General features: G+C 41.0%; 1 protein-coding gene and 1 pseudogene across 1 annotated transcript; one reads left to right on the top strand and one right to left on the bottom strand.

Moving 5' to 3' along the window:
• Window positions 1–776: 776 nt before the first annotated feature.
• LOC121443796 lies at window positions 777–8,216 on the top strand (annotated as a pseudogene).
• An 11,389-nt stretch (window positions 8,217–19,605) lies between these two features.
• On the bottom strand, window positions 19,606–20,271 carry LOC121443825 (sex-determining region Y protein-like). Its single transcript, XM_041645599.1, has one exon. It carries the CDS (start codon window positions 20,269–20,271, stop codon window positions 19,606–19,608), a length of 666 nt encoding a protein of 221 aa, XP_041501533.1.
• Window positions 20,272–21,825: the final 1,554 nt, after the last annotated feature.

The following is a 21,825-nucleotide window of genomic DNA, read 5'->3' as shown; positions in this document are numbered from 1 at the left end:
CATGTGTTGGGAGATTAATTGGAAGCTAACACATTTGTGGAAAGTATCTGGATCTTTAACTTTCTGATATAATCAATGGATTAACCTCTTGGTAAATTCATCATATAATGGCTTTAAGTGTAAATTGTGCCCAGTTGGAGGAAGTATACCTAGAAAACTATATGTTGTCCCTGGGCTCTTCTTATGTTTCTTTTTGTCATCTATAAGATGAACACACTTTACCACATATGCTGCCATGATATTTGCTACCATATTTTGTCTTGCTTTGGGCCTAAAGAAATCAGTCCAGCTCCCAATGGATTGAAACTTTGGAAGCTTTCCTGTTTTTACATGTATTTGCTAACATAGTGAAAAACTGAGAGCCACAACTCCTATTCTGAACAGATGAAAGTTACCAACACTTTCATGACTTAACAAAGAACTGAAATGAAAAGGCCAATTACTACCCCAAATCTAGTTATAGTCACAATCTGTATATGTAGAGAGTAGGTCCTGGTAGAGTAGCCTGTGCTAAAACAAAACAAAACAAATTTTTATCAGTGAATAAAAATAAGTCAGCATTTTACATTGGTCAATGAGAGAATAGTATAAACACTGATACAAATAGTAATTATAATGAGGAAAAAAAGGTGAGGTTGTCTATATGGCTAGTTTGCAGAAGGGTTTTGTTTATGGGACAGAGAACTGTAAGTTAATGGGGCCCCTAACGTTTTAAAAATATGGCAGTGGTTGCACTTGTTCTGGTCTTATCTAGGCAGCCATATTTTTCCGGTATAATGGATGAAACTTCCCTCAGCTCCTTGTCAGATGTGTTGTCAGTTGTTTTCTGGGTCTTAGTCATTCTGACTCGGGTAAGACAAGAGCTCAAAGTAGATTTAACTTCCCTTTCTCTAATTGCTGAGGATGTTTTTAAACTATTTCTTGGTCATTTTTTATGTGTTTGTGTATTTTGCCTGCATGCATAGCTGTGGGCAGTGTGTGTGTGTGTGTGTGTGTGTGTGTGTGTGTGTGTGTGTGTGTGCAATGCTCATGGAAGCCAGAAGAGGGCATTGGAACTGTGAGCTGCTATGTGGGTGCTAGGAAGAGGTCCCAGGTCCTCTGCAAGACCAGGCAATGATCGTAGCCAGCGAGTCATTTCTACAAGCACTTCTTTGTTGTTATTTTATTTCTTCATTTGAGAATTTTGTATTCAGATTGTCAGTGCAAACACCACAGATCTTATCTTAAAAGAAATAAAATAGTTTATTCGGGAGCCATTTTGAGGGACTGTGTCTGGGAAACCATCTTGACATTGCCCCAAATTCCATGTTCCAATGTGGAATCAGCTTCATGAAGTTTACATAACAAATATAGTCATAAGTCAAGACAAGTTTAAAGCACATTTGAGGGCACATCAAAGAGGCAGGTACATTAAAATAGGGGAAGCTTTTCTATAGACCCATGATGCTACCTGAGCTTTTGGGTTGATGAAAGTCAATGGTCTGAGATGTTAATAGATTCCAAGAGGTTTTTATCATTAGTCACAGGGTGTTAATTCTAACAGAGAAGTAGACAAGGAATGGTTGTTCTGGAGGACCAGACCCAGTCCAAAGTAAAGTCACTAGCCTTTGGGCAGGCAACATTCCAATCTACCCGCAGTATTGAAATTCCAGTCATTAGTGGAGCTGATCTATTGGGAGCTCACCAAGGCTAGCTGGACTGGGACTGAAAAAGCATGGGATAAAACTGGACTCTCTGAACATGGCGAACAATGAGGGCTGATGAGAAGCCAAGAACAATGGCACGGGATTTTGAACCTACGTAATGTGCTGGCTTTGTGGGAGCCTAGCCATTTTGGATGTTCACCTTCTTAGAAATGGACGGAGAGGGGAGGACCTAGGACTTACCACAGGGCAGGGAATCCTGACTGCTCTTTGGACTGGAGAGGGAGGGGGAGAGGAGTGGGAAGAGGGGGAGAAGGGTGGGAGGAGGGGGAGAAGGGTGGGAGGAGGGAGAGGGAAATGGGAGGCTGGGAGGAGGTGGAAACTTGTTTTTTTTTTCTCTCCTTTTCTCAATAAAAAAATGGAAAAAAAAAAGAAAGTCCAGTCATTAATTAGTCTCTGAAGAGACAGATTCTTTTCAAGAGCTTTTCATTCACAGTTTCTCCTATTGCCCAAGCATCATATTTTGTGCCTTCAGAGTTCACATATCAAATATTGCAAGGTTCCTCATAGCTAAGAAGGCTGTTTCAAAGATCTGTAATAAATGAGATGAGAGAGAGAGAGTCTCAGGAGAGAGACAGCTGGATCATATTAAAACAATTTAGCATCATGATCTAGATCTAAATTGATTATTATTTTTTTTGGTTTTGGTTTTTTGAGATAGGGTTACTCTGTAGCTTTTGGGGCCCGTTCTAGAAGTAGCTCTTGTAGACCCCTCTGTAGCTGAGATATCATTTACATGTAACATAGATTACTATATCTAAAATTAAGTAATCAAGAATATAGTTTGACTTAATGGAGTGAAGGTACATAATGAAAAATATCTCTAATATAACCAAAACCTACCTAATTTAAACCAGATTGACTATATAGTTCCTGTATGTTTATACATACTTGTAGTCTATGTGCTATCATATTTAAATGGTTAGAAACGAGACTTTGGAAGGAGTCCCTGTAGCATTGTCTCTCTTTTTTATTAGTAAAATACACATATTGTTTAATTAAATTTTTAATCCTCAATAGTTGCATTTTATGACATTTTAGGTACTAATTAAATATAAAACTCAGTACTTAAGGGATAAATTATCATGGCTGTTGTTATTATTAGATAACTTTTATATAATTTGGGTGATAATTAACTCAAATCATTGTGTATCTCTAGCTGGAGGAAATTGTATTAAAATTTAATTTAAAAGCTACATTTTGTTTAATTCAAATTATACTGAACAATGAAAATAAATTATTGTATATTTATAAAGATAATGAAAAAAGTTAATCTTTAAAAATCTTAGTTTTGAATAAGCATGGGTTTGAGGTAAGTGAATTTTCACAATGAAAAGGTATGATGAAATGAGAGACATAGTATGTTTATTTGTAAGTTCATTAAATCCAAGATTACTATCATTCACAAATATACCAGATAGAGCATTAGCTTTCCTAAACATTTAAAAAAAATCTAAAAGCCAAAATATTTAAGAAACATAAACAGTGAGAGAAATTTTTAGTTACTCTGGGTATTCAATTTTCAATGGCATTGATGATGTATATCATTTAATATTTTCAAAGTCCATAGAAATCATGAATGTGCTCTCAGTTGATGTGAGACAGTTCATCTCCTGCTAGGAGTGAATAAGACATACCTAGATACAGTCCTGATCTTTAAATAGGAATGGACTCTTTGATGTGATGTCTTTTTTTATCTTTTAGTTGAAGAATCATTCTTTTTATCCTTTGGAGAAATTCTGTAACTAATTTTAATTTAATTTTAACTCAAAAATCTTTTACAATATTACACATTATTTGGAAAACATCCCACATTGGTTTATTTGTTTTGTTTCAAAGATGTAGTGGTCATTAAACATTACCTAATGGACCATGTTGTTGAACCAGAATAGGGATGAAGATGAAGGACATAGCATTGTGACTAGAATTGTATAATTATGTATGTCTTGTCCTTGAAAGCTGATTGTTATATATTTTAATTTAAAAAGCTCATATTAAGTGTACCAAGGAAGATCTAAGATCATTACCCATTTCTTTTTTTTTTTTTGCCTATGTGGTGACATTGATTAAATATATTATTTTGTCTTTTTCTTTTTGTTCCTTAAAATTTGAGTTTACTATGAGCCAAAATGAAGATGAGCCAGGTTACCTAGAGTTTACATAAGCACTTACTTATAAGCCAATTGGGCAATAAGCACATTATGTAAAAACAAACAAACATAGCCACATATAGAAGGATAGTTTATATACACAATCATACATAAATAAATTCTAGCAAACCAATATCTTGTTTGTATTATATTTTCTATCATCCTCATTGTAAAAAGGAAGCTTAGCATACAGATCTTGAATAAACATATGTATATTCATTTATATGTAACACAATCTTAAAAAAAACTTATATTTAACAGTTTTGTAGTAAAATATTTTGAAGAAAGTATATGAATTTTATGTTACCCATAACATAAAGAAGTATTCAGCAGTATATTTAGAATTTGTTTTGAAAGGAAATTCTTAACAAAATCTATATATTTAACATCATAAGATTATGAAATATTTGATGTTTCCAAAAATAATAGGTTTTATGATGTTTAGAATATTCAAATTGATAAAATAGTATGTATTCATCTGGCCTTCATATAAGATAACAATATAAAACTTGAATCTTCCATGTGTATTTTAATTGGGAATGCCAAAAATAATTTCAACATATAGCAAAATTCAATTTAAAATGAGAACTGAAGTGGCCATTATTTGTTAAAAATATTTCAACACAATGTATAAAAGTAGTTAAAAATATACAAATAAACAATTATAGACACATGACATGATTACATGAAATTAGGTGTACCCAGTTTATACCAAAAAGTAGAAAATTTATTTCTTTAAATGCCAGGGTGACTTAATAACAAAAAAAATCAAAAGATGAAGATTTTCATATAGACTTAACATACTTTAACCCTCACTCACTTCCCCTCTCCTTCTTGCTCTCCCTATTTTCCTTCCTCTTCTCCTTCTCCCTCTCTTTTATTTGAAGTTTCCAGGAAGAAGATGGGGCCCCCCAACAACAACTCTACCTGGCTGATACGACATCATGATACTGATAGCACTAGTACAAGACCTGTTTTGGATACCACCTGCACAAGACAATCCCAACTTGGTCAGCTGAAATGGTGCACATCTTGTACAACATTCTGGCCAGACCAGCACAAAATACTCAGAGACTATTTGCAATTTTAAAAGACATTGATCTTGAAATTTAACCATCATTTTACTTTCACAGGATCCCCCAGAGAGAACGTCGCCCCCAGGACAGCTGGAAGTAATTCTAGAGGACAACGCCCCTCTCCCAGTAAAGTTTACCCCTGGGTTTAGGGACATCATTTAGGGGTTGGGAGGTTGGGGGAGGAATTTTATAAGCTCAGTGATCATTTTGAAAAAAAAAAAGAGGGAAATGATGGGATAATAGATTTATAATTGTGAGTTACTGCTTTTAGACAAATACATTGGTATCGATTCTTGTATATTGAAACAAAGTTAAATTATATTGACTATTATATGCATGCATGTTTCTATCTCTGTTTAAAACAATTTTTATGTATTGACATATATTGTATTGATAAATATATATTGTATATATGTACCATATTGCAGTGTACATTTCTACCTCTGATTAAGATACTTATATAATGTTTGTGTATTGATATATATTTACCATATTGCAATGTATATTTGTACAGTGTTTATATTTGGAGGTCATTATCCTCATTTGTTACACAGTTGCTTATTGTCTTAGTCTTTAAGTTAGATAGATATTGAGAATTATATAGATAAATAGTCATCTAAGTTTGTCATTTATAATTAGACTAATCAGGTTCTCTAGATATATAGAGATTATACTCAGTATAGATAGATAATCTTCGACCTCTTCAAAGAGGTGTAGAAAATGCCCTTTAATCTAACTCAGAGTTTCGTGATAGTGAGAAACCATTGCTCCTGGCAACACCGCTCTATTCCCGAGAGAATGTTGAGCACCAAAGACTCTCCACCTGGAGCCTTTCTATTTGGCTGAACTGGCCTTTGGGCAAAGAAATGCCCATACCTCAACCACTGAGAGAGATGCAGAGCGTGCATCAATGGATAAAACAGGACTGTCATATCCTGACAAGACAGGGTAAGATAGTTTTGAAAAGTTCCTTGCCTTTGAAAATGGTATGTCAGTTATGTTAGGCCTTAGCCAAAATTGGTTGACTCAACATTGCAAACGAGACTTTGGGTGATTGCCCAGGTAGTCAGTTGTCTCTGTCAATTGTTGCACATTTTGGATATATCTCGTTTGTTGAGTAGTGTTTATTCCCTTCTCAGATCTTTGACGGAGTTGAAGATTATATAATTGTAGCTACTCTCTACATTATTTGGACTCCTTGAGATAGAATGTTTAGCAAAGCTTTTGTTCTCAATATTGTTATATTTATTATTTGTTGTTATTGTATATAGTTGTATTTGGTTTGGTTCTGTCTTATTTAGACAAAAAGGGGAGATGTAGGGATAAGTCCTGCCCCTTGGGGGCGTGTTCGCCTCGGGCTAATGTCTGCCTATAAATTTGGTGAGCTTGCTCCCAGCCATCACTTCTGCTTTCCTGGTCTCCGCGGGAACGGTGGTTCTGTAAGTCTATTTCTACATTAAAGATATATATATTTTACAATCGGTCTGCATTCGTTTACGCCGTTACAGACAATGGCACTGAGTTTTGATTCTACTGCATGGACTGGCCTTGTGGGAGACTAGTCTGTATGGATGCTCACCTTCCTAGACCTGGATGGACCTTGGACTTCCCACAGAGCAGGGAACCCTGACTGCTCTTAGGACTGGAGAGGGACGGGGAAGAGGGAGTGGGGGCAGTGGGAGGGAAAAGGCGGAGGGGAGGAGGTGGAAATTTTTAATGAATAAATTTTAAAAAAGAAAAAATATCAGGGCAGGGGCCATGCATTTAAAAAGACAAAGCAGGTATTAGAATAGTTGGGAGGGATTTGAAGGACGAAAGGCAAGAGAGAAATGGCGTAGCTGCATTTGTCTTTTTGAAAAATATAATAATTATATAATGATTTGTAAAAGACAGTACAGACTCTATGGCTCATACCTCGGGGAGACAGTTGTGTTCCGAGTAGTCATTAAGTTTAATTCTCTACTGAAAACAGGGTGACGACAGCAACCTCCACATGGACTTCCATCATGGCAGCTTCCAACCTCAGGGCAGAAAATTATGGCGTTTCCCCTGCAGACCGGCATAAGGTAATAGGAGTTTTACCTACCATTGGCGTTTGCTGAAGCTGTTTTTCCTTCATTTGGGTCTTCTGTAGATGACCACCACCCCTCAAGCAGTAATCTCTGGTGTTCGCTGTCTGTTGCAGAGCAAGCTGGTTGTGGGGGAAGATGATCACAGCCATTGCAACCACCACAGCAGCTGTAGTTGGCCTTGTGTGTCTGGAGTTGTACAAGGTGGTTCAGGGACACCAACAACTGGAGTCTTACAAAAACAGGTTTATCAACTTGGCTTTGCCATTTTTCAGCTCCTCTGCACCTCTGTCACCAGCCTATCACCAGGTACGGGGCCTACAGGTGTAGGATATGTTGGGGTTCCCATTCAGAGAAGCTGAGTACCTGGGTTGACTGTCTGTCCATCTGTCCCCATTAAGGCAAACATTTAGTGGACAGATGTGAGGGACGGTAAATGGGGGAAGGAGAAAGCCAGGTCTTCGTGGTGTGTGTCCTTTTCTTTGCAAAGTTTCCACCTGCTGCCTGATCATCATTTAGATGAGGCCACAAGAATGTTTTTGACAAAAGAGCTGTGGTTAATACATGGTAAGACTGTTTGGGGTAGCCCCTTTCTTAGCACTTATCTTTGTCCTCCAGTATTATGATCAAGAGTGGGCATTGTGGGATCGCTTTAATGTACAGGGACTGCAACCTAGTAGTGAGGAGATGACCCTCAAGCAGTTCCTAGGTGACTTTAAGGTAGGGATCCTTCCTTCTTGATCTCCCTGTATGCGGGGACTTGTACATTTGATTTAGAACTGTCCATCTCAGAGTCACCACTCCCTTGTCTCCTGACCTCTGTAGACTGAGGCTGGAGATCAACATGCTGTCCCGGGGTGTGTCCTTGCTCTATTTCTTCTTTATGCCAGCCTCCAAGCTCAAGGAATGGTTGGATCAGCTGTGAGTTACTCTCTCTGGGCTGGTGGGAGCGGAAGCCTTGTGTGGGATTCTCAGTTTCCCACTGTGCTACTCATAGTTCACTTTCTTTTTCTGTAATCTGCCACCAGCTTTGCCTTCATATTTGCTTTCTTCCCACCTAACTCTTTATTCCCTGATTTCAGGATGACAGAGATTGTGAGCCATGTATCAAAGCGAAAACTGAGCCATCATGTAAAGACCCTAGTGTTTGAGCTGTGCTGCAACAATGAGCGTGGAGAGGACGTCGAGGTTCCTTATATACGATGCATCATCCACTGACCACTGACTGTTTTTTCAATTCCCTTATTCCCTATGTCAGAACGCTTCCAGCTATGATGAATCCTGAGTCCAGACCTCCCTGTTTCTAAGACCATTTTGATGCAGCTTTTTACATTGTTTAGAACTGAAATTCTTACTGATAAATTTTCAGTCTCTAAGTAGTGTCTCCTCCTCTCCTGTCAAGGGCGTGCGTGCTGGAGTCCTGGGAAGGAGTGGAATCCTCATTGTAAACTGCCTAAGTTATGGTGACAGTGTCTGGCTGCACAGAAGCAGCATGGACATTGTCCAGCATTCAGATCCAATACTGAGGATTAAGCTTCAACTGTTCTCATAAATTGTGTTATGCTTGTAGCAATAAGGGCGGCCGGGCTGCATCCCTGGTACCCGACCGCCCGCACGGCTAGCTTTACCCGAAATAATTACATGGAAACTGTATTCTTTTAAACCCTGTCTGGCCCATTAGTTCCAGCCTCTTATTGGCTAGCTCTTATATATTGATCTAACCCATTTCTGATAATTTGTGTAGCCCACGAAGTGGCTTACCAGGAAAGATCTTAACCAGCATCTGTGTCTGGTGGGAGAATCATGGCGACTCTCTGACTCAGCTTCTTTCTCCCAGCATTCTGTTCTGTTTACTCTGCCTATCTAAATTCTACCCTATCAGAGAGCCAAGCAGTTTCTTTATTAATTAACCAATGAAAGCAATAGATAGACAGATGACCCACCTCCATCATATGCTGACATTCCTTTTGGTGTTTCTGCTTAGGGAGAAGTGAGGGCTGGGACAGGAAGACCATAGTGAGGTCAGTCCCCACCCAACATTAGTACCCTTTCTTTTCCCCGACCCCGCACCAGGCACAGTGATGTTCAAAGGAAGCAAGACTGTAGGCCTGGCTGCTCTGCGTTGGGACCTTATGTCCTATCTTTATCCTGTACCTGAACTCTTGTTTTCCTGCCCATTGATCATCTGAAATAAAGGGATATAGGGTTGTTATTAGGAATAAGGGCATAAGGTTGATTGCAGCTTGACACACATATTATTATTGAATATGTATTTGCCTGGCTGAGGTTTTGTCAGTTTGTTCTTGTCTGTGCCTAGGAAGTCCTCTAATGTGCCTCTTTTAGTTGGGAGAGCACTTGACAGTTAGGGTACTCGATGGACCATGGGTGTGTCTCTTGTAAGCCACACATTAACCCCAACCCTGGCAATTGCTGTTTCCTACTTGAATCAGAACAGTTAATGTGCATTTCTTTATCTCTATTCTCCTTGTGACTCGGGGTTATTGAGTTGGGATGTTTGATGCTCTTCTAGTGTCCACTTTGGTGAAAAGCGTCCGTTCCCAACCTGCTGTGATTTCAGGTGCCTTGCTTCCTCATCTGTATATTGCATTCCTTTTTCTTCTTGCAGTGCTGGCCTCTTCCTGTTCCTGGATGGCTGTTGTCTATATTTATCTTGGAATATGTTATGAAGACTTACATTGATTGAAAAGACAGCTTTGCTCAGTGCAGTTATATGGTTGGCAGTTAGGTCCTCTTGGTGTGGAACCATACCATTGGTTGCATCTTTTCCAGGCTGTTAGGAGTTTAGTCTTGAAGCAATTCTGAAGAAAATACCTGTGTGAGTTACCTCTGGCAACTTTCAGTACTCTCTCTTCATCCAGTAGTCCCCACATTTTTCAGTTTTTCTCTTTAATTAAAAATTTCCCTACAATCCATTTCAATTGTGTGTCCTCCTCCTGCAAACACCTCCCTACCTCATAGCTTTTAAAACGGTTACTTCTCTGTGAGATAATAGTATAGGGGTATCATTCCCTTCCCCCTTCCCCTGCCTTCCTCTAAACCCTCCAGTAAATTCCTCCTTGTTCTCTGAAATTCACAGCCATGTTTTTCATTAAATATTGTTATAGACACATGTTTATGTGTATGCATATATATGTGTCTATATATATAAATAAAATCATATGTCTATGTTTGTATATATTCATGTATACAGCCTGCTCGGTCTGTGTAATATTACATGTATGTTTTCTTCAGATTAAAATTGTTTATCCACTTAATATTGGATAAACAATTGGTATGCTCAGCCTAGGGAAGGACTATCTCTCCTATTCTCAAGCATTCCTCAGTTGCCTGTAGTTCTTTGTCTAGGGTTAAGGACTCTTCTGTCCACATTGGCATGTCTCTTATTCTTGTTCATCCATGTTGTCGAGATGGCTCTGCAGTTAAGAGCATGAGAGCACACCATTCTAGTAAAGAACCCAAATTTGATGCCTAGTTTCCTTTGTCTTGTCACTTCCCTACAAGTGTATGCTTTTGTTAAAGTGTTGTGAATACCACATCGAGTTATCCTTTGCGGTCCTTCTTAACTGCTTTAGATTGTATATGGTCCTGATCTTGTTTAATCAAACACAATGCACAGCAGAAAGGTGTAAACTGGGACAAACAGCAGTGAAAGGGAAAACACAATATATAGAAGAAAGGCTAGGCAGCTGGCTCAGTTCTTCAAGTGTTTGCCACACCAGTGTGAAGACAGGTTCAGATCCCCAGCACACACGTAAATGCCAGTGTCTCAATTCCAGCATTGGGTATAAGGGATCTTTGGGGCAAGGTGGGTAGGCAGACAGGCTGAGTCTGCCACGTTCATATGGGACACCCTGCACCATGTTAGAAAGTGAATCATGAATGAGGAAGATACCCAGTGTCAATCTTTTGGAGTTTTCCTTCAAGCTCCTTTAGGACTGATTTTATAGATAAACATTGCTTAAACTTGGTCTTTATTTCTGAATGTTTCATTTTCTCTAAAAATTATGATTGAAAGGATTGTTGGGTATAGTAGTCTGGGCTGGCACCACACCTCTGGTCTCTTACAGTCTCAGCGCATGCGTCCAGGTCCATCTGGCTTTTAGAGTCTCTGTTGAGAAGCCGGCTGTAGCCCTAATAGGTCTGCTTTTGTGTTTTCTCCTTGCAGCTTTAATATTCTTTCTCTGTTACCTACATGTACTGTTTTTGACTGTTAACGTAGCATGAGGACTTTCCTTTCGGGTCCAGTGTCTTTGGTGTTCTGAATGCTTCTCGCGCCTTTAATGGGCGACTCTCCCTATGGGTCAGGGCAAATTTCTTCTATGCTTTTGTTGAAATTACTTTCTGTGCCTTTGAGTTGTGATTCTTCCCCTTCCTCTATTCATATTTTTCTTAGGTTTGGTCCTTTCATAGTGTGCCAGATGTCCTGCCTATTTTGTGCCTGTTTTTTTTTTTTCTCCTTTCTCTTTTTTTTCCTCTTTTTTCTATTACTTTATAAATAATACCAATCAAAATTCCCACTTCCTCCCCTCCTCCTACTTCCTTCCTACTCCCCCCCCCACACCCTCCCCCTCCACACCTCTCCAGTCCTAAGAGAGGGCAAGGCACCCTGCCCTGTGGGAAGTCCAAGGCCCTCCCCCGCTCCATCCAGGCTTAGGAAGGTGTGCATCCAAAAAGAATAGGATCCCAAGAAACAGTACATTCAGTAGAGACAAATCTCAGTGCCATTATCATTGGCCCCCTCAGTCTACCCCAGTTGTCAACCACATTCGGAGGGTCCAGTTCGATTCCATGCTCGTTCATTCCCAATCCAGCTGGAGTTGGTGAGCTCCCATTAGTTCAGGCACACTGTCTCAGTGGGTGGACCAACAACTACTTCGTGATCCTGACTTCCTTGCTCATATTCTCCCTCCTTCCGTTCTTCAACTGGGCCTTGGGAGCTCAGTCCAGTGCTCCGATGTGGGTCTCTATCTCTCTCTCCATCCGTCGCCGGAGGAAGGTTCTAGGGTGATATTCCAGATAGTCACCAGCCTGACTACGGGACAAGGCCAGTTCAGGCACCGTCTCCTCCACTGCCCAGGGTCTTTTCTGAAACTGATTTGTCCATTTCTTAGGTCTTCTCTGTACCCAAGATGCTCCTCTATCTCCCGTATTCTGTTGGCAAGGCCTACCTCTGAATTTCCTGTTCAGGTTCCTAAATTTTTTGTTCCAGTTTTACCTCAAGATGGGTTTTCTTAGTGATTCTATTTCTACTTTCACATCTTGAATATTTTTCCTCTCTCGTGTCTCTCTGTGTTTGTGGTTTTATAGGCTTGATGTGTGGATCTTTTTTCATATCCTCTTTAAGGGCCTTAAGCATATTCCGTTATGTATTGGTAGTCTTGTCTTCTTTTTTTTTTCCTTCACCCAGACTGCATTTTTCGGCAACTCATGCAGATCTGTTTCTGGGTTCTAATGGAGAGGTACTGACTGTCCTGTCTTACATTGATTGCTTTTATTATGGCGTCTAGGCCTCTGAGTTTCAGATACTTCCAGATTTACAAGTCTATTCTTGTCTTTGTTAGAATGTCTTTTTCTTTTGTTGCTTTTGCCATATCTCAATCTTACGAGGGGGAGGTAGCTGTGGTCACCTTTAGGAATGCCTCCGATTCCTTACAGGAGTGACCACTGACAGTATCCAGTAGGATGTATTTCTAGGATTTGGAGACTGACACCAAGGAATGGGTATGGGCTGGCGGGTGAGTGGTCTGCAGTAATGGGTACATTTGTGATGGTAAAAGATTTCACTCTATACAGGAACTTCCAGAGAGTGCTGGCCCAGGCAAGGAGGAGTAGTAGCCTTTTCACTGTTGAATGGGAGTCCTCCACACAATGAAGTTTCCTTCTGGGTATGACTCAGAGATGCCCTGGCTAGACTCCAGAAACTGCAGGAGCTTCTCAGTTTTTCTCTGGATCACAAAGTCTTGGAGGTTCTCAGAACCTTCCACTTTTTGACTGACTCCCCCCAAGTTGTAAGAGCATTGGGACTGCCCATTGGGCTAATTTAGACACCTCGGGCAGTAGGATACTACAGTCTACCAGTCCTGCCTATCGTTCCAAATTTAGACGAAATGTTTTAAAGGGACTCTAAAAGCTCTCTCTTATTGAGTTGTAAGCCCTCCAAACTCATTCAGTTATTCACCCAAATCTGACCAAAGTACTCAGATAATCGCCACCCTTATCCTTAGTTTCAAACTTCCCATTTTGAGGTTGATGCAGAACTAGACAACTTTCTTAAAGGTACAGCTGCTGTAAGGACAAGCCTTTAGAAGCTCAGGCATTGAGGGAGGAAGACACAGAGTAGGCAATGTCATCACACATTTGACTTTTCAATCTGAGGAAATAAAACAATTCTTTAGGGCATGCCAAAGGGGACAAAACTAAACCCTCTGGTGCTGGCATAACAGGGAAAAACCCACACCTACCATTAGGGTCTTTCTGTCATCCCTCTCTAGAGAGGGATGCTTTATTTCCCTTTTTACCTGACCCCAGATGTATTGCTTCTGTCTCTCTCTGATGTCTACCAACTAACTTTATTTTTCCCCTACAGCTTATACATGCAGGAAATGTTTCAAGCAGTATTAAAAGTATAATGTAGTTGCAGTCTGTTTTACAAGTCAATGACTACGCTGAATACAAATAATAGCAGCATGTTTTCCTTATCCTTTAGACTCTTTAATATAATAGGGAAAAAACAAGTTGTCTCAAGAACCCGCATACATTCATACCCAAGTAACTTGATACAGATTAACAGTGTAAGCAAGCAAACTATTTTGTTTTCAGTTCCCTAACCACCCTGAGGCTACAAAGAAAGTACCAATTACCTTATTTTTTATCTCAAAGGAAATGTTACAAAGAAGTCCTTAAAGGTTCGAAGTCTGAGCTTTTATTAATGGAAAATGATGGGTCATCTCCACCTTGGCCCCTCAGGTTACCCACTCATCAGAACAGGGAACAAGGAATTCATCATCTCCCTTTTGGTCACCAAGCCATCCTAGCAAGAAAGGCACATTAGCCATCAGTAGCTAGGTTGCCATTATCCCTTCCTGTTCCCTAATCTAGAGGGACCTTAAAATCCTCAGTAAGCTATCAAAGTATGCTTTAAATTATTTTCCAAGACTTTGTTTTTTAACATCAAAGCCATTAACAAAAAATGTTAACCTTAAGTCCTTCTTTATAGCTATATTTCAGCTATGATGCACTGCAAAACCTGTGAAGACATCTTCCAACATTAAGATTAAAAGAACCCGAGCTCGCTGGGCTTCTGGGACTCATTTGATTTTCTTAATCAGTAACCTAAGCCACAGTCTGTATGGCTTCCCAGGAATACTAGCTGTGTGTCATTTTTTTGTTCTAATTTTGTATCCTCTCAGCCCCTGTTTTATCAAGAATGGGAACGACATCCCATCTTGCTTTTACCTCTCTTAGTTTTCCTAGTTAGCGAACCTCCCATCACTGTCCCTCGCTGTATTTACTAAGGACTGTCAATCATCAAAATCCTATTTAAACTATCATTATTATTGTATAAGAGTCATTGCTTCAGCTAAACAGTACAGCTCAGGAGGAAATCATCTCTATGATAATCCATGGGTAAAAATGCCCAGTAAAATGGGGTATTTCCATGAGATAATCATGCCACATTTAAGGCAGTGGGAATCTTTCCACACCCATTCACGCCATGCTAGATAGGAGAGAAAAAAGGTAGCAACAAACGTAAACATACATCAGATGCAAGAGATGGCCTGACCAAAATTCACCCTTCAGAGATTTGCTTCCTGGGAGGCTGATGTCCTGAAGTCAGTTGCAACCTGCTTCTCCTCTGACATGGCCACCTGCCAAAAGGCAAAGAGTCTGAGGACCCTCCCTATGTTAGCTCCCTACTTTTACCCCCACCCACTCTCCTTTCATTTTAATCATTTTAAATCATTTAATCTCCAGGTCGTTTTAAGCCTTCTCTCCTTTTCCACTGAGCTCCAGGTTAAAAGTTTACAAGCAGGCCCAGAGCCCAAACTTAACACAGCTCACAGCTGGGAAGGAAGGAGATAAAATCTGAAGAGTCCTAATGCTGCTGTTTCTACTGGATCTCCAAGCCTGCATCCCTAACTGAGATAGGATCATCATTTTGTTCTTGGGACATCTTCCCTTAACCCTTTGGTCTGCCTTTATTATTAGTGCTGCACCAAGTCTGCGTACTCATTTTGACATCTACTGTCTACTCTTTAGTTACTTGTTAGGCTTTTCAGGCCATCTGCCTCCATCTTTCCCTCCAAAGCCTTTGCCCTGGGTCAGGATGGCCCTCTAACTCTGTGTCATGGAGAAGGAGAGCAATAAAACACTGGGCAGGAGTGGGGAATGGAGGATGGGGGCTGGGGGCTTTAGACATAATTTACTTGAAAACTGCTGAGAGGGTAAACGGGAGTTCTGAGATATCCTCAGATGGAAGAACATGGATTCCAGGAGTCTCAAACTTCATAACATGCTGGGTGTGCCTTGAAGTTAGAGAGGCAGGGGACTGATGTACCTGTCACTGATTTCATTAGTATGTGGAAAACATGAGCTTTTCCTAAGGTAAGGGATGCCGGGTGGGGCTGGAGTTGGGGCAGCACAGCTGGGATGCTGAACCTTACAAAAGCATGGTATGGGACTGCCTCCTGCTAGTGCTCTTGAGTGTGGCCAAGATTTAGTGTCCTTCCTTTCAGCTGAGCAAAGGAGGGAGGGAGTTAGTTTCCTCCTCCTGCAGGGCAGTCTGTCACCCACTTATGACCGACCCCTGGAAATATGGATGGCTACCAGTGTTATTCATGTGAAAAATCTCAGGACAGTGGAACTGCTAACAGGCAATGCTGCTTGTGGGGCCTTGGCTCCTGCTTCAGAGATCTTGTCCACTCTCCCCTTGGGTTCCTCGAGGCCCACCTACCAACCCTATCCCTTCCACTCAAAGCTCCTGACAGAAGGTCTGGGTAAGCACCACAAGCCTTCATCTCTCGGGAATGATACCATTCTCAATTCCAGACTACTTCACCACTAACCCTACAAAGACTTCGGGGAATTAGCTAGAAAAAACTCCCATACGGTGTGAGATACTTCCAGTGGGTTGGTTCCATAAGGTTGCAGCCTCTGTGTCAGCATACATACAGGGATCCTTCCCCTTCCCTCATTACATATGCACAGACACACAGACTCACAAACACACACACACACACACACACACACTCTCTCTCTCTCACTTCTCTATTCTCTCCCATGTGTGTCTGTGTCTGTGTCTGTGGTGTCTGTGTGTCTCCGTCTCCCTTTACTGCTCTCTCTCTCACACACACACATAAACACACAGATTTTGAGGCAGGATCAAGACATTCAATTTACACATGAAACACACACACACACACACACACACACACACACTAGAGAGAGAAAGAGAGAGAGAGAGAGAGAGAGAGAGAGAGAGAGAGAAAGATCTACCACCCTTCTTAACTCTTCCTGTTGTTGAGACTTTGAAATGTAAATATCAAGGAACAAAGGATCTCAGAGTCCCCAGGTCAGTAGGAAGTGCCCAGTAAACAACACCTGCTAATTTCACAGATGAAGAGACAACTCCTTTACTTAAATTAATAAGATTATCGTGGTTTCATGTTTTGTTACTATGATAACATATTCTGATATACTGGTCCATTTTCTTTCAAATGGAAAAAAATAATATTGATATTGTTTGAGAGTTTAAATATATTCTTTTTGGAAATTATTTACAGTGTAGTTTTATCCTATCTAGCTTGCATTTTCATTGAAATCTCATGCAGTTTGCTCCCAACTCCCTTCCATAACACAAATTGTTCCTGTACAAATCTCTTTGTTTCGCTATAACCTCAAGAGTTAGGCAGCGGAACAAAAGAGAGTTGCAGGTGCTTTTGAGCTGTCCCTGTTCTGTGGGCCCCTTTTACATCGTTGGTCTGAAAGTTTCTCCCAGATATTGGCACTGTAGTCAGTTGCCAGGTTTGTACTTCTTGGTATAACCCAGAAAAAGTTCAGAGCAGGAAGTATCAATGAAGAGATGCCCAAAAAAAAGGAGCAAAATCTCTCCAACTCCAAAAATTTAGCTGCCAATTCCACTTTTCACTGCAAAGAGGACAGTGTGATAGGCTGTCTGGAGAAAAGGCCTGAAATTCTAGACAGAGAGCTGCCTCCAAAGTTCACGCCAGGATTAACTGGAAAGATTCCATGGCAACAGGTCCACAAGGGAGGAGGAGGAAGATAATTCCTAAGTAGGTCCAGGTGAGAAAGAGGAAATCTTTGGATAGCTAGAGGAATCATTGAGATCATTGCCCTTTATCTACATCTCTTTGTGAAAGGGTTTCTGATCAAGGAGTACCTTGGTGATGGGGGTCCCAGGAATGCCACAATGATCACACCATGCAACAGACCTCACACAACTGAGAAATGGCTAACTCTGAGTCGGGGTAGAGACAGTGGAAGACCAGAGAGCAAGCCTTATGGGGGTGTTGGGATATGGAGCATGCACCCAGGGAAAATTCAGGTAAGGCGGGGACAGTGGAAATGTGTCACATTGGCCCTCAGTGATGGGAAGGCATTGTTGCTGAGTCATTGAAGGCAGGGTAACGGGGTGGGTAACACCTGATTCTGGAATGTGGACAGTTCTCTAGTTAGCTAACACTTAGCATATATAATTCACACAAAGGAGAGAAGTCACAAAAAGTGATGGAGAATTCATGCAGAAACTTTCCAGAGAAAGATACACAGGTATCCCCTAGGAGAGATATATTTTCACTCATTTGAGTTAAAAATCTATTCAAAGACTTATGGAACCTTATTTGAGTTCATAGACATTGAAACAGTGCTGGAACACACCCATCAAACCCAATTACCAGGTGGTGGTGGCAGAGGCAGGTGGATCTCTGAGTTCCAGGCCAGCCTGCCCTACAAAAGACATTCCAGGACAGTAAAGGCTACACAGAGAAACCTGTCTCACAAGACCAAACCAAACGAACAGAACCCCATGAGTTAGAAGCATAGTAGTGCCACTGACTGTTTCATTGAATTCTAGAGAGCAATCTAATAATTTATGTACACAATCAGTGCCAATAATTTAGTGTTTACACTAGATGCTTTGAAAGTGGAGTAAAGCTCACAGGTTTTAAGACCATTTCAAACACTCTTTTCGATTCAAAGTGCTCAAAATATCCCAAGGTTCTCTGGATAATATTCCATGTTGTATTATAGCTAGTGTTACAGCAGGTCACCGCATAGGCTCAGTGTCTGTTGTTTTCTTCCAACCAATGCTTTGGAGGTATGTCTGACTTACAGTCAGTCATTCAAATGTGATTGGGCAAGACTGTATTGTGCAACATAAATTATAATGAGGAAAGCATTCTGCGGGATTACGCTGATGAAAATGGAAGAGCTAATTTAAGTTCTGGGTATAAACCTTTAGAAGCCTGGAGTTAACCACAACCTATGGTTCCTGGAGGTTCCCAGAGGAAACATTTGCAGGGGATCCTGTGCACAGAGTCTTCATTTTTGTTTTAAGCTTGTTTATTATAACCAGACAGGGGTACTTCAAACCTCCTTAGCTTAAAATCTGCCAGTTGAGTGAATGGGCAAATGTCATGCACCACTCACTCCCCTCAGCACATCCCGGTCCCCTCGTTACACCTTTTGTATCAGTCCAGTCACTTTATATGCATGGAGTCTTGAAGTGTTAGTACATTCAACTACTTGGCCTGTATAGCTTGTTCCCGTGCCCATTCCATTTCTGATGCTTAACCGGACCCTGAAAATACAGCTTTGGTCTGCAATGCTTTTGTACAAAACCTTTCATTTTATAAAACAATTTGATGTTTAAAGACAGATAATATTCAAAAGAGAAGCAGAATGTGACTTCACATGAATGAACAGACGTAAAAGCTTTATTTTGTCAAAAGGTGTTATAAAGCTCTCACGGCGTAGTTCGTAGGCGTGGAGTAAGATGATGAAAAGAAGGAAGTCTCAGCTTTCCACAGTGGGGAGGAGAACTGAAAAAGAGACTCGAAAGACAGCTTTACATTATCACACTTTACTTATGTATGATATACAGGGACCCTGCAAAACAGTTAGATGCATTTGGTCTACAAAGGAGTGCTTAGCATGCTCAAAGAGGCACAAGCTGGGTTTTTGTTTGTTTGTTTGTTTGTTTGTTTCTTTCTTTCTTTCTTTCTTTCTTTCGTTTCATTTTACCACAGGTGTAAGTTGTATGTGTTTCTCATAGATGTACCCATGGAAGAGCGATAGGTAAAACATAGTTTCCGCAGTGATGAAACTCTTGTCTGTTTAACAGTCTTAAAGATAGGCGCAAGCTGTTCTAAGCATTCTCCTTCATTACACACGACACATCTTTACACACCTCGTTTGCGGACCCAAATAGAAAGGAGCAGGGCCTTTATTATGAGAGGAGGGAAATCCTTATCTCAGGCTGTAAATTATAGCAAGAGGGAGTATTGACATGCATCCCAGCAGAAGCCAGTGTCATGAGATTGCCACAGGTCTTACCGAGATGCTGTAGCTATGCTGTTTTGTTCACTGGTGATGTCAGTTGGTAGTAAGTAGCTGTGGCTACTGTTGCTGCTGCTGTTGCTGCTGCTGCTGCTGCTGCTACAGCTGCACTTCCTCCTGCTGCTGCTGCACAGGTGCGGTGCTGAAAGGGGATGTCCCCAGGCTGTAAATAGCTTAGCTGGCTCTTGGAGGACAGCTGTGCAGCCCTAGTCCAGTCCTCTCTGTATATGAATGTGCACTGGTACTTGTTCCCTGGCATCAAGTTGTATAGTTTTCTTGAAGAGGCATCTGCAGGCAACAAAGTGCCCAATCTCTGAGGCACTTTAGCTCTCCGGTGAGGCCGATACTTATAGTTCGGGTATTTCTTTCTGTGTAGGGTCTTCAGTCTCTGTGCCTCTTGGAAAAATGGCGTTTTTTCGGCTTCTGTAAGGCGTTTCCACTGGTATCCCAGTTGCTTGCTGATCTCTGTGTTTTGCATGCTGGGGTTCTCCAGGGCCAACTTGCGCCTCTGACCACGAGACCACAGCATAAATGCATTCATGGGGCGCTTGACATGGCCTTCTATGCCCTCTTTATGACTGCCATCCGTGCCAAAGGATATCTTTTCTCCAGAGCCGATGATATCCTGAGGCTGTAAGCGAGGACTGCAGTAATCATGATTCAACATGCTGAACATTGTGGATGAGTTATATTGTAACAAGAGAGAAAGAGAGAGAGAGAGAGAACACTAGGTGTAGGAGCAGTAGGGGTGGGGAGAAAAAAGCCAAAAGTTAAAGTGTAAGAGCTGAAAGTTACTATCCAATATGTGTTTGTCACAAAGATTTTGTTATTTAAAGTCTGTAACAAAATATCCATGTCTCCACCCTCAGCAGCTCCCTTAGACTAGCCCCACCTATTGTGCCATGTCAGCACCTGTAGAACCACCCATTATCGAGCAAACCACTCCAATATGGGGACTGTTAGATGCTGTACTTCTACACTCCCACACAAACACCCCCCACCCACACACATACCAGGTGCACTGTTCTCCTATAAAGCTGGCTTAGCACCTGGGTTTCAAACATCAATCACCTTCTTATTACAAAGATAAGGTAAAAGTACTCTAAATCAGAGCCCCCATTTTCTTATTAGGTCATTTTTAGTTATCCATCTTTAGTAATATAATTCAAATGTGTTTTTGGTAAAAGATTCCTTAACTGTTAGTGATGGTTAACTTTTTATTTCCAAAGTGGTTAGAAAAGTGTGATTCTGAAAGGCTTTTATTTGGAAAGGGAAAGAAGTTCTCTATTGAGGTGATAGCCAGAAAGCACGAAAGTTGGAAACAGAAAGCATTTGGAGAGGTCAAAAAGCTCGAGAAAAGGTTTTTTCCAGGAGAAAGATCTATATGTAACTTGTGGCCACTCAAATAAGATTATGGGAGGCCCTGACTGCCTGGCTCCACTGTGAGCCAGGATACACTCTTGTGACCTTCTGTCTGTTTTCTCTGTGCACAGCTCTGAAGGAACAGCACTTGTCTAGAGTCAACAAAGCAATTTCAGGTGTGGCTGTTGTAATCTTAAGCATTAATCTTGCACACTCTGCTCTGAGGGCTTCTGTGTCAACACAAGGCAAGGAGGAGACAAAACCTGGTAACCAAGTGATGACTGCCACTTTCTCCCCTGAAAAGCCAATGAGATTCCAGAGATTCCCACCTAAAATGCAGGAAGGCTGTCATCCAGAGAATCCCAGGCTTTTGGGGGCACTACAGTAATCTTTTCAGTGTTTATTGACTAGAGGTAATGATGTTGCGGTAGTCACAGTGGAAGAAAGTGCAGTGGGTCTGTGCTGCCAAAGGAGTGAGACTGTGGCACAGGCCAAATGAAGAGTTTCCTTGGCCATGGCTTCCATAGGTGTTCTCCAGTGAGTGAATGAGTGAGTGTGTGAATGAATGAGTGATTCTCTCAGACTCTCTTTCTTCTTCCCCTCTGTGTGTGTTTGTATGTGTGAACACAGTATCTTTGAGTCTGCCCACAGTGTCTATCTCTGTGTGTATATGTGTGTGTGTGTGTGTGTTTGCATATGTGTGTTTGATGTCTTTGTGTCATATAGCATTACAACTTGTTCACAGTGAAATCATACCTGTCCAGTGGGCACTGGATGCCTCTACTGACATAAAGAATCAAGACTTTAGGTATTGATGTCATGTTGGTGTAGGGATGGAGGTTCCTGCCTTAAGTGTGTGCTCACACAC

Source organism: Microtus oregoni, unplaced genomic scaffold (genome assembly GCF_018167655.1).
Source record: "Microtus oregoni isolate MIOR12 unplaced genomic scaffold, Mior012 000113F_000, whole genome shotgun sequence".
Lineage (NCBI taxonomy): Eukaryota > Metazoa > Chordata > Mammalia > Rodentia > Cricetidae > Microtus > Microtus oregoni.
The sequence above is the reverse complement of the archived record's forward strand: the minus strand, read 5'-3'. Positions and strand labels throughout refer to the sequence as shown.

What these genes read in the sequence shown, in the direction of transcription:
- LOC121443825 (XM_041645599.1), bottom strand. Translation starts at nt 20,271, where the DNA reads ATGTTCAGCATGTTGAATCATGATTACTGCAGTCCTCGCTTACAGCCT.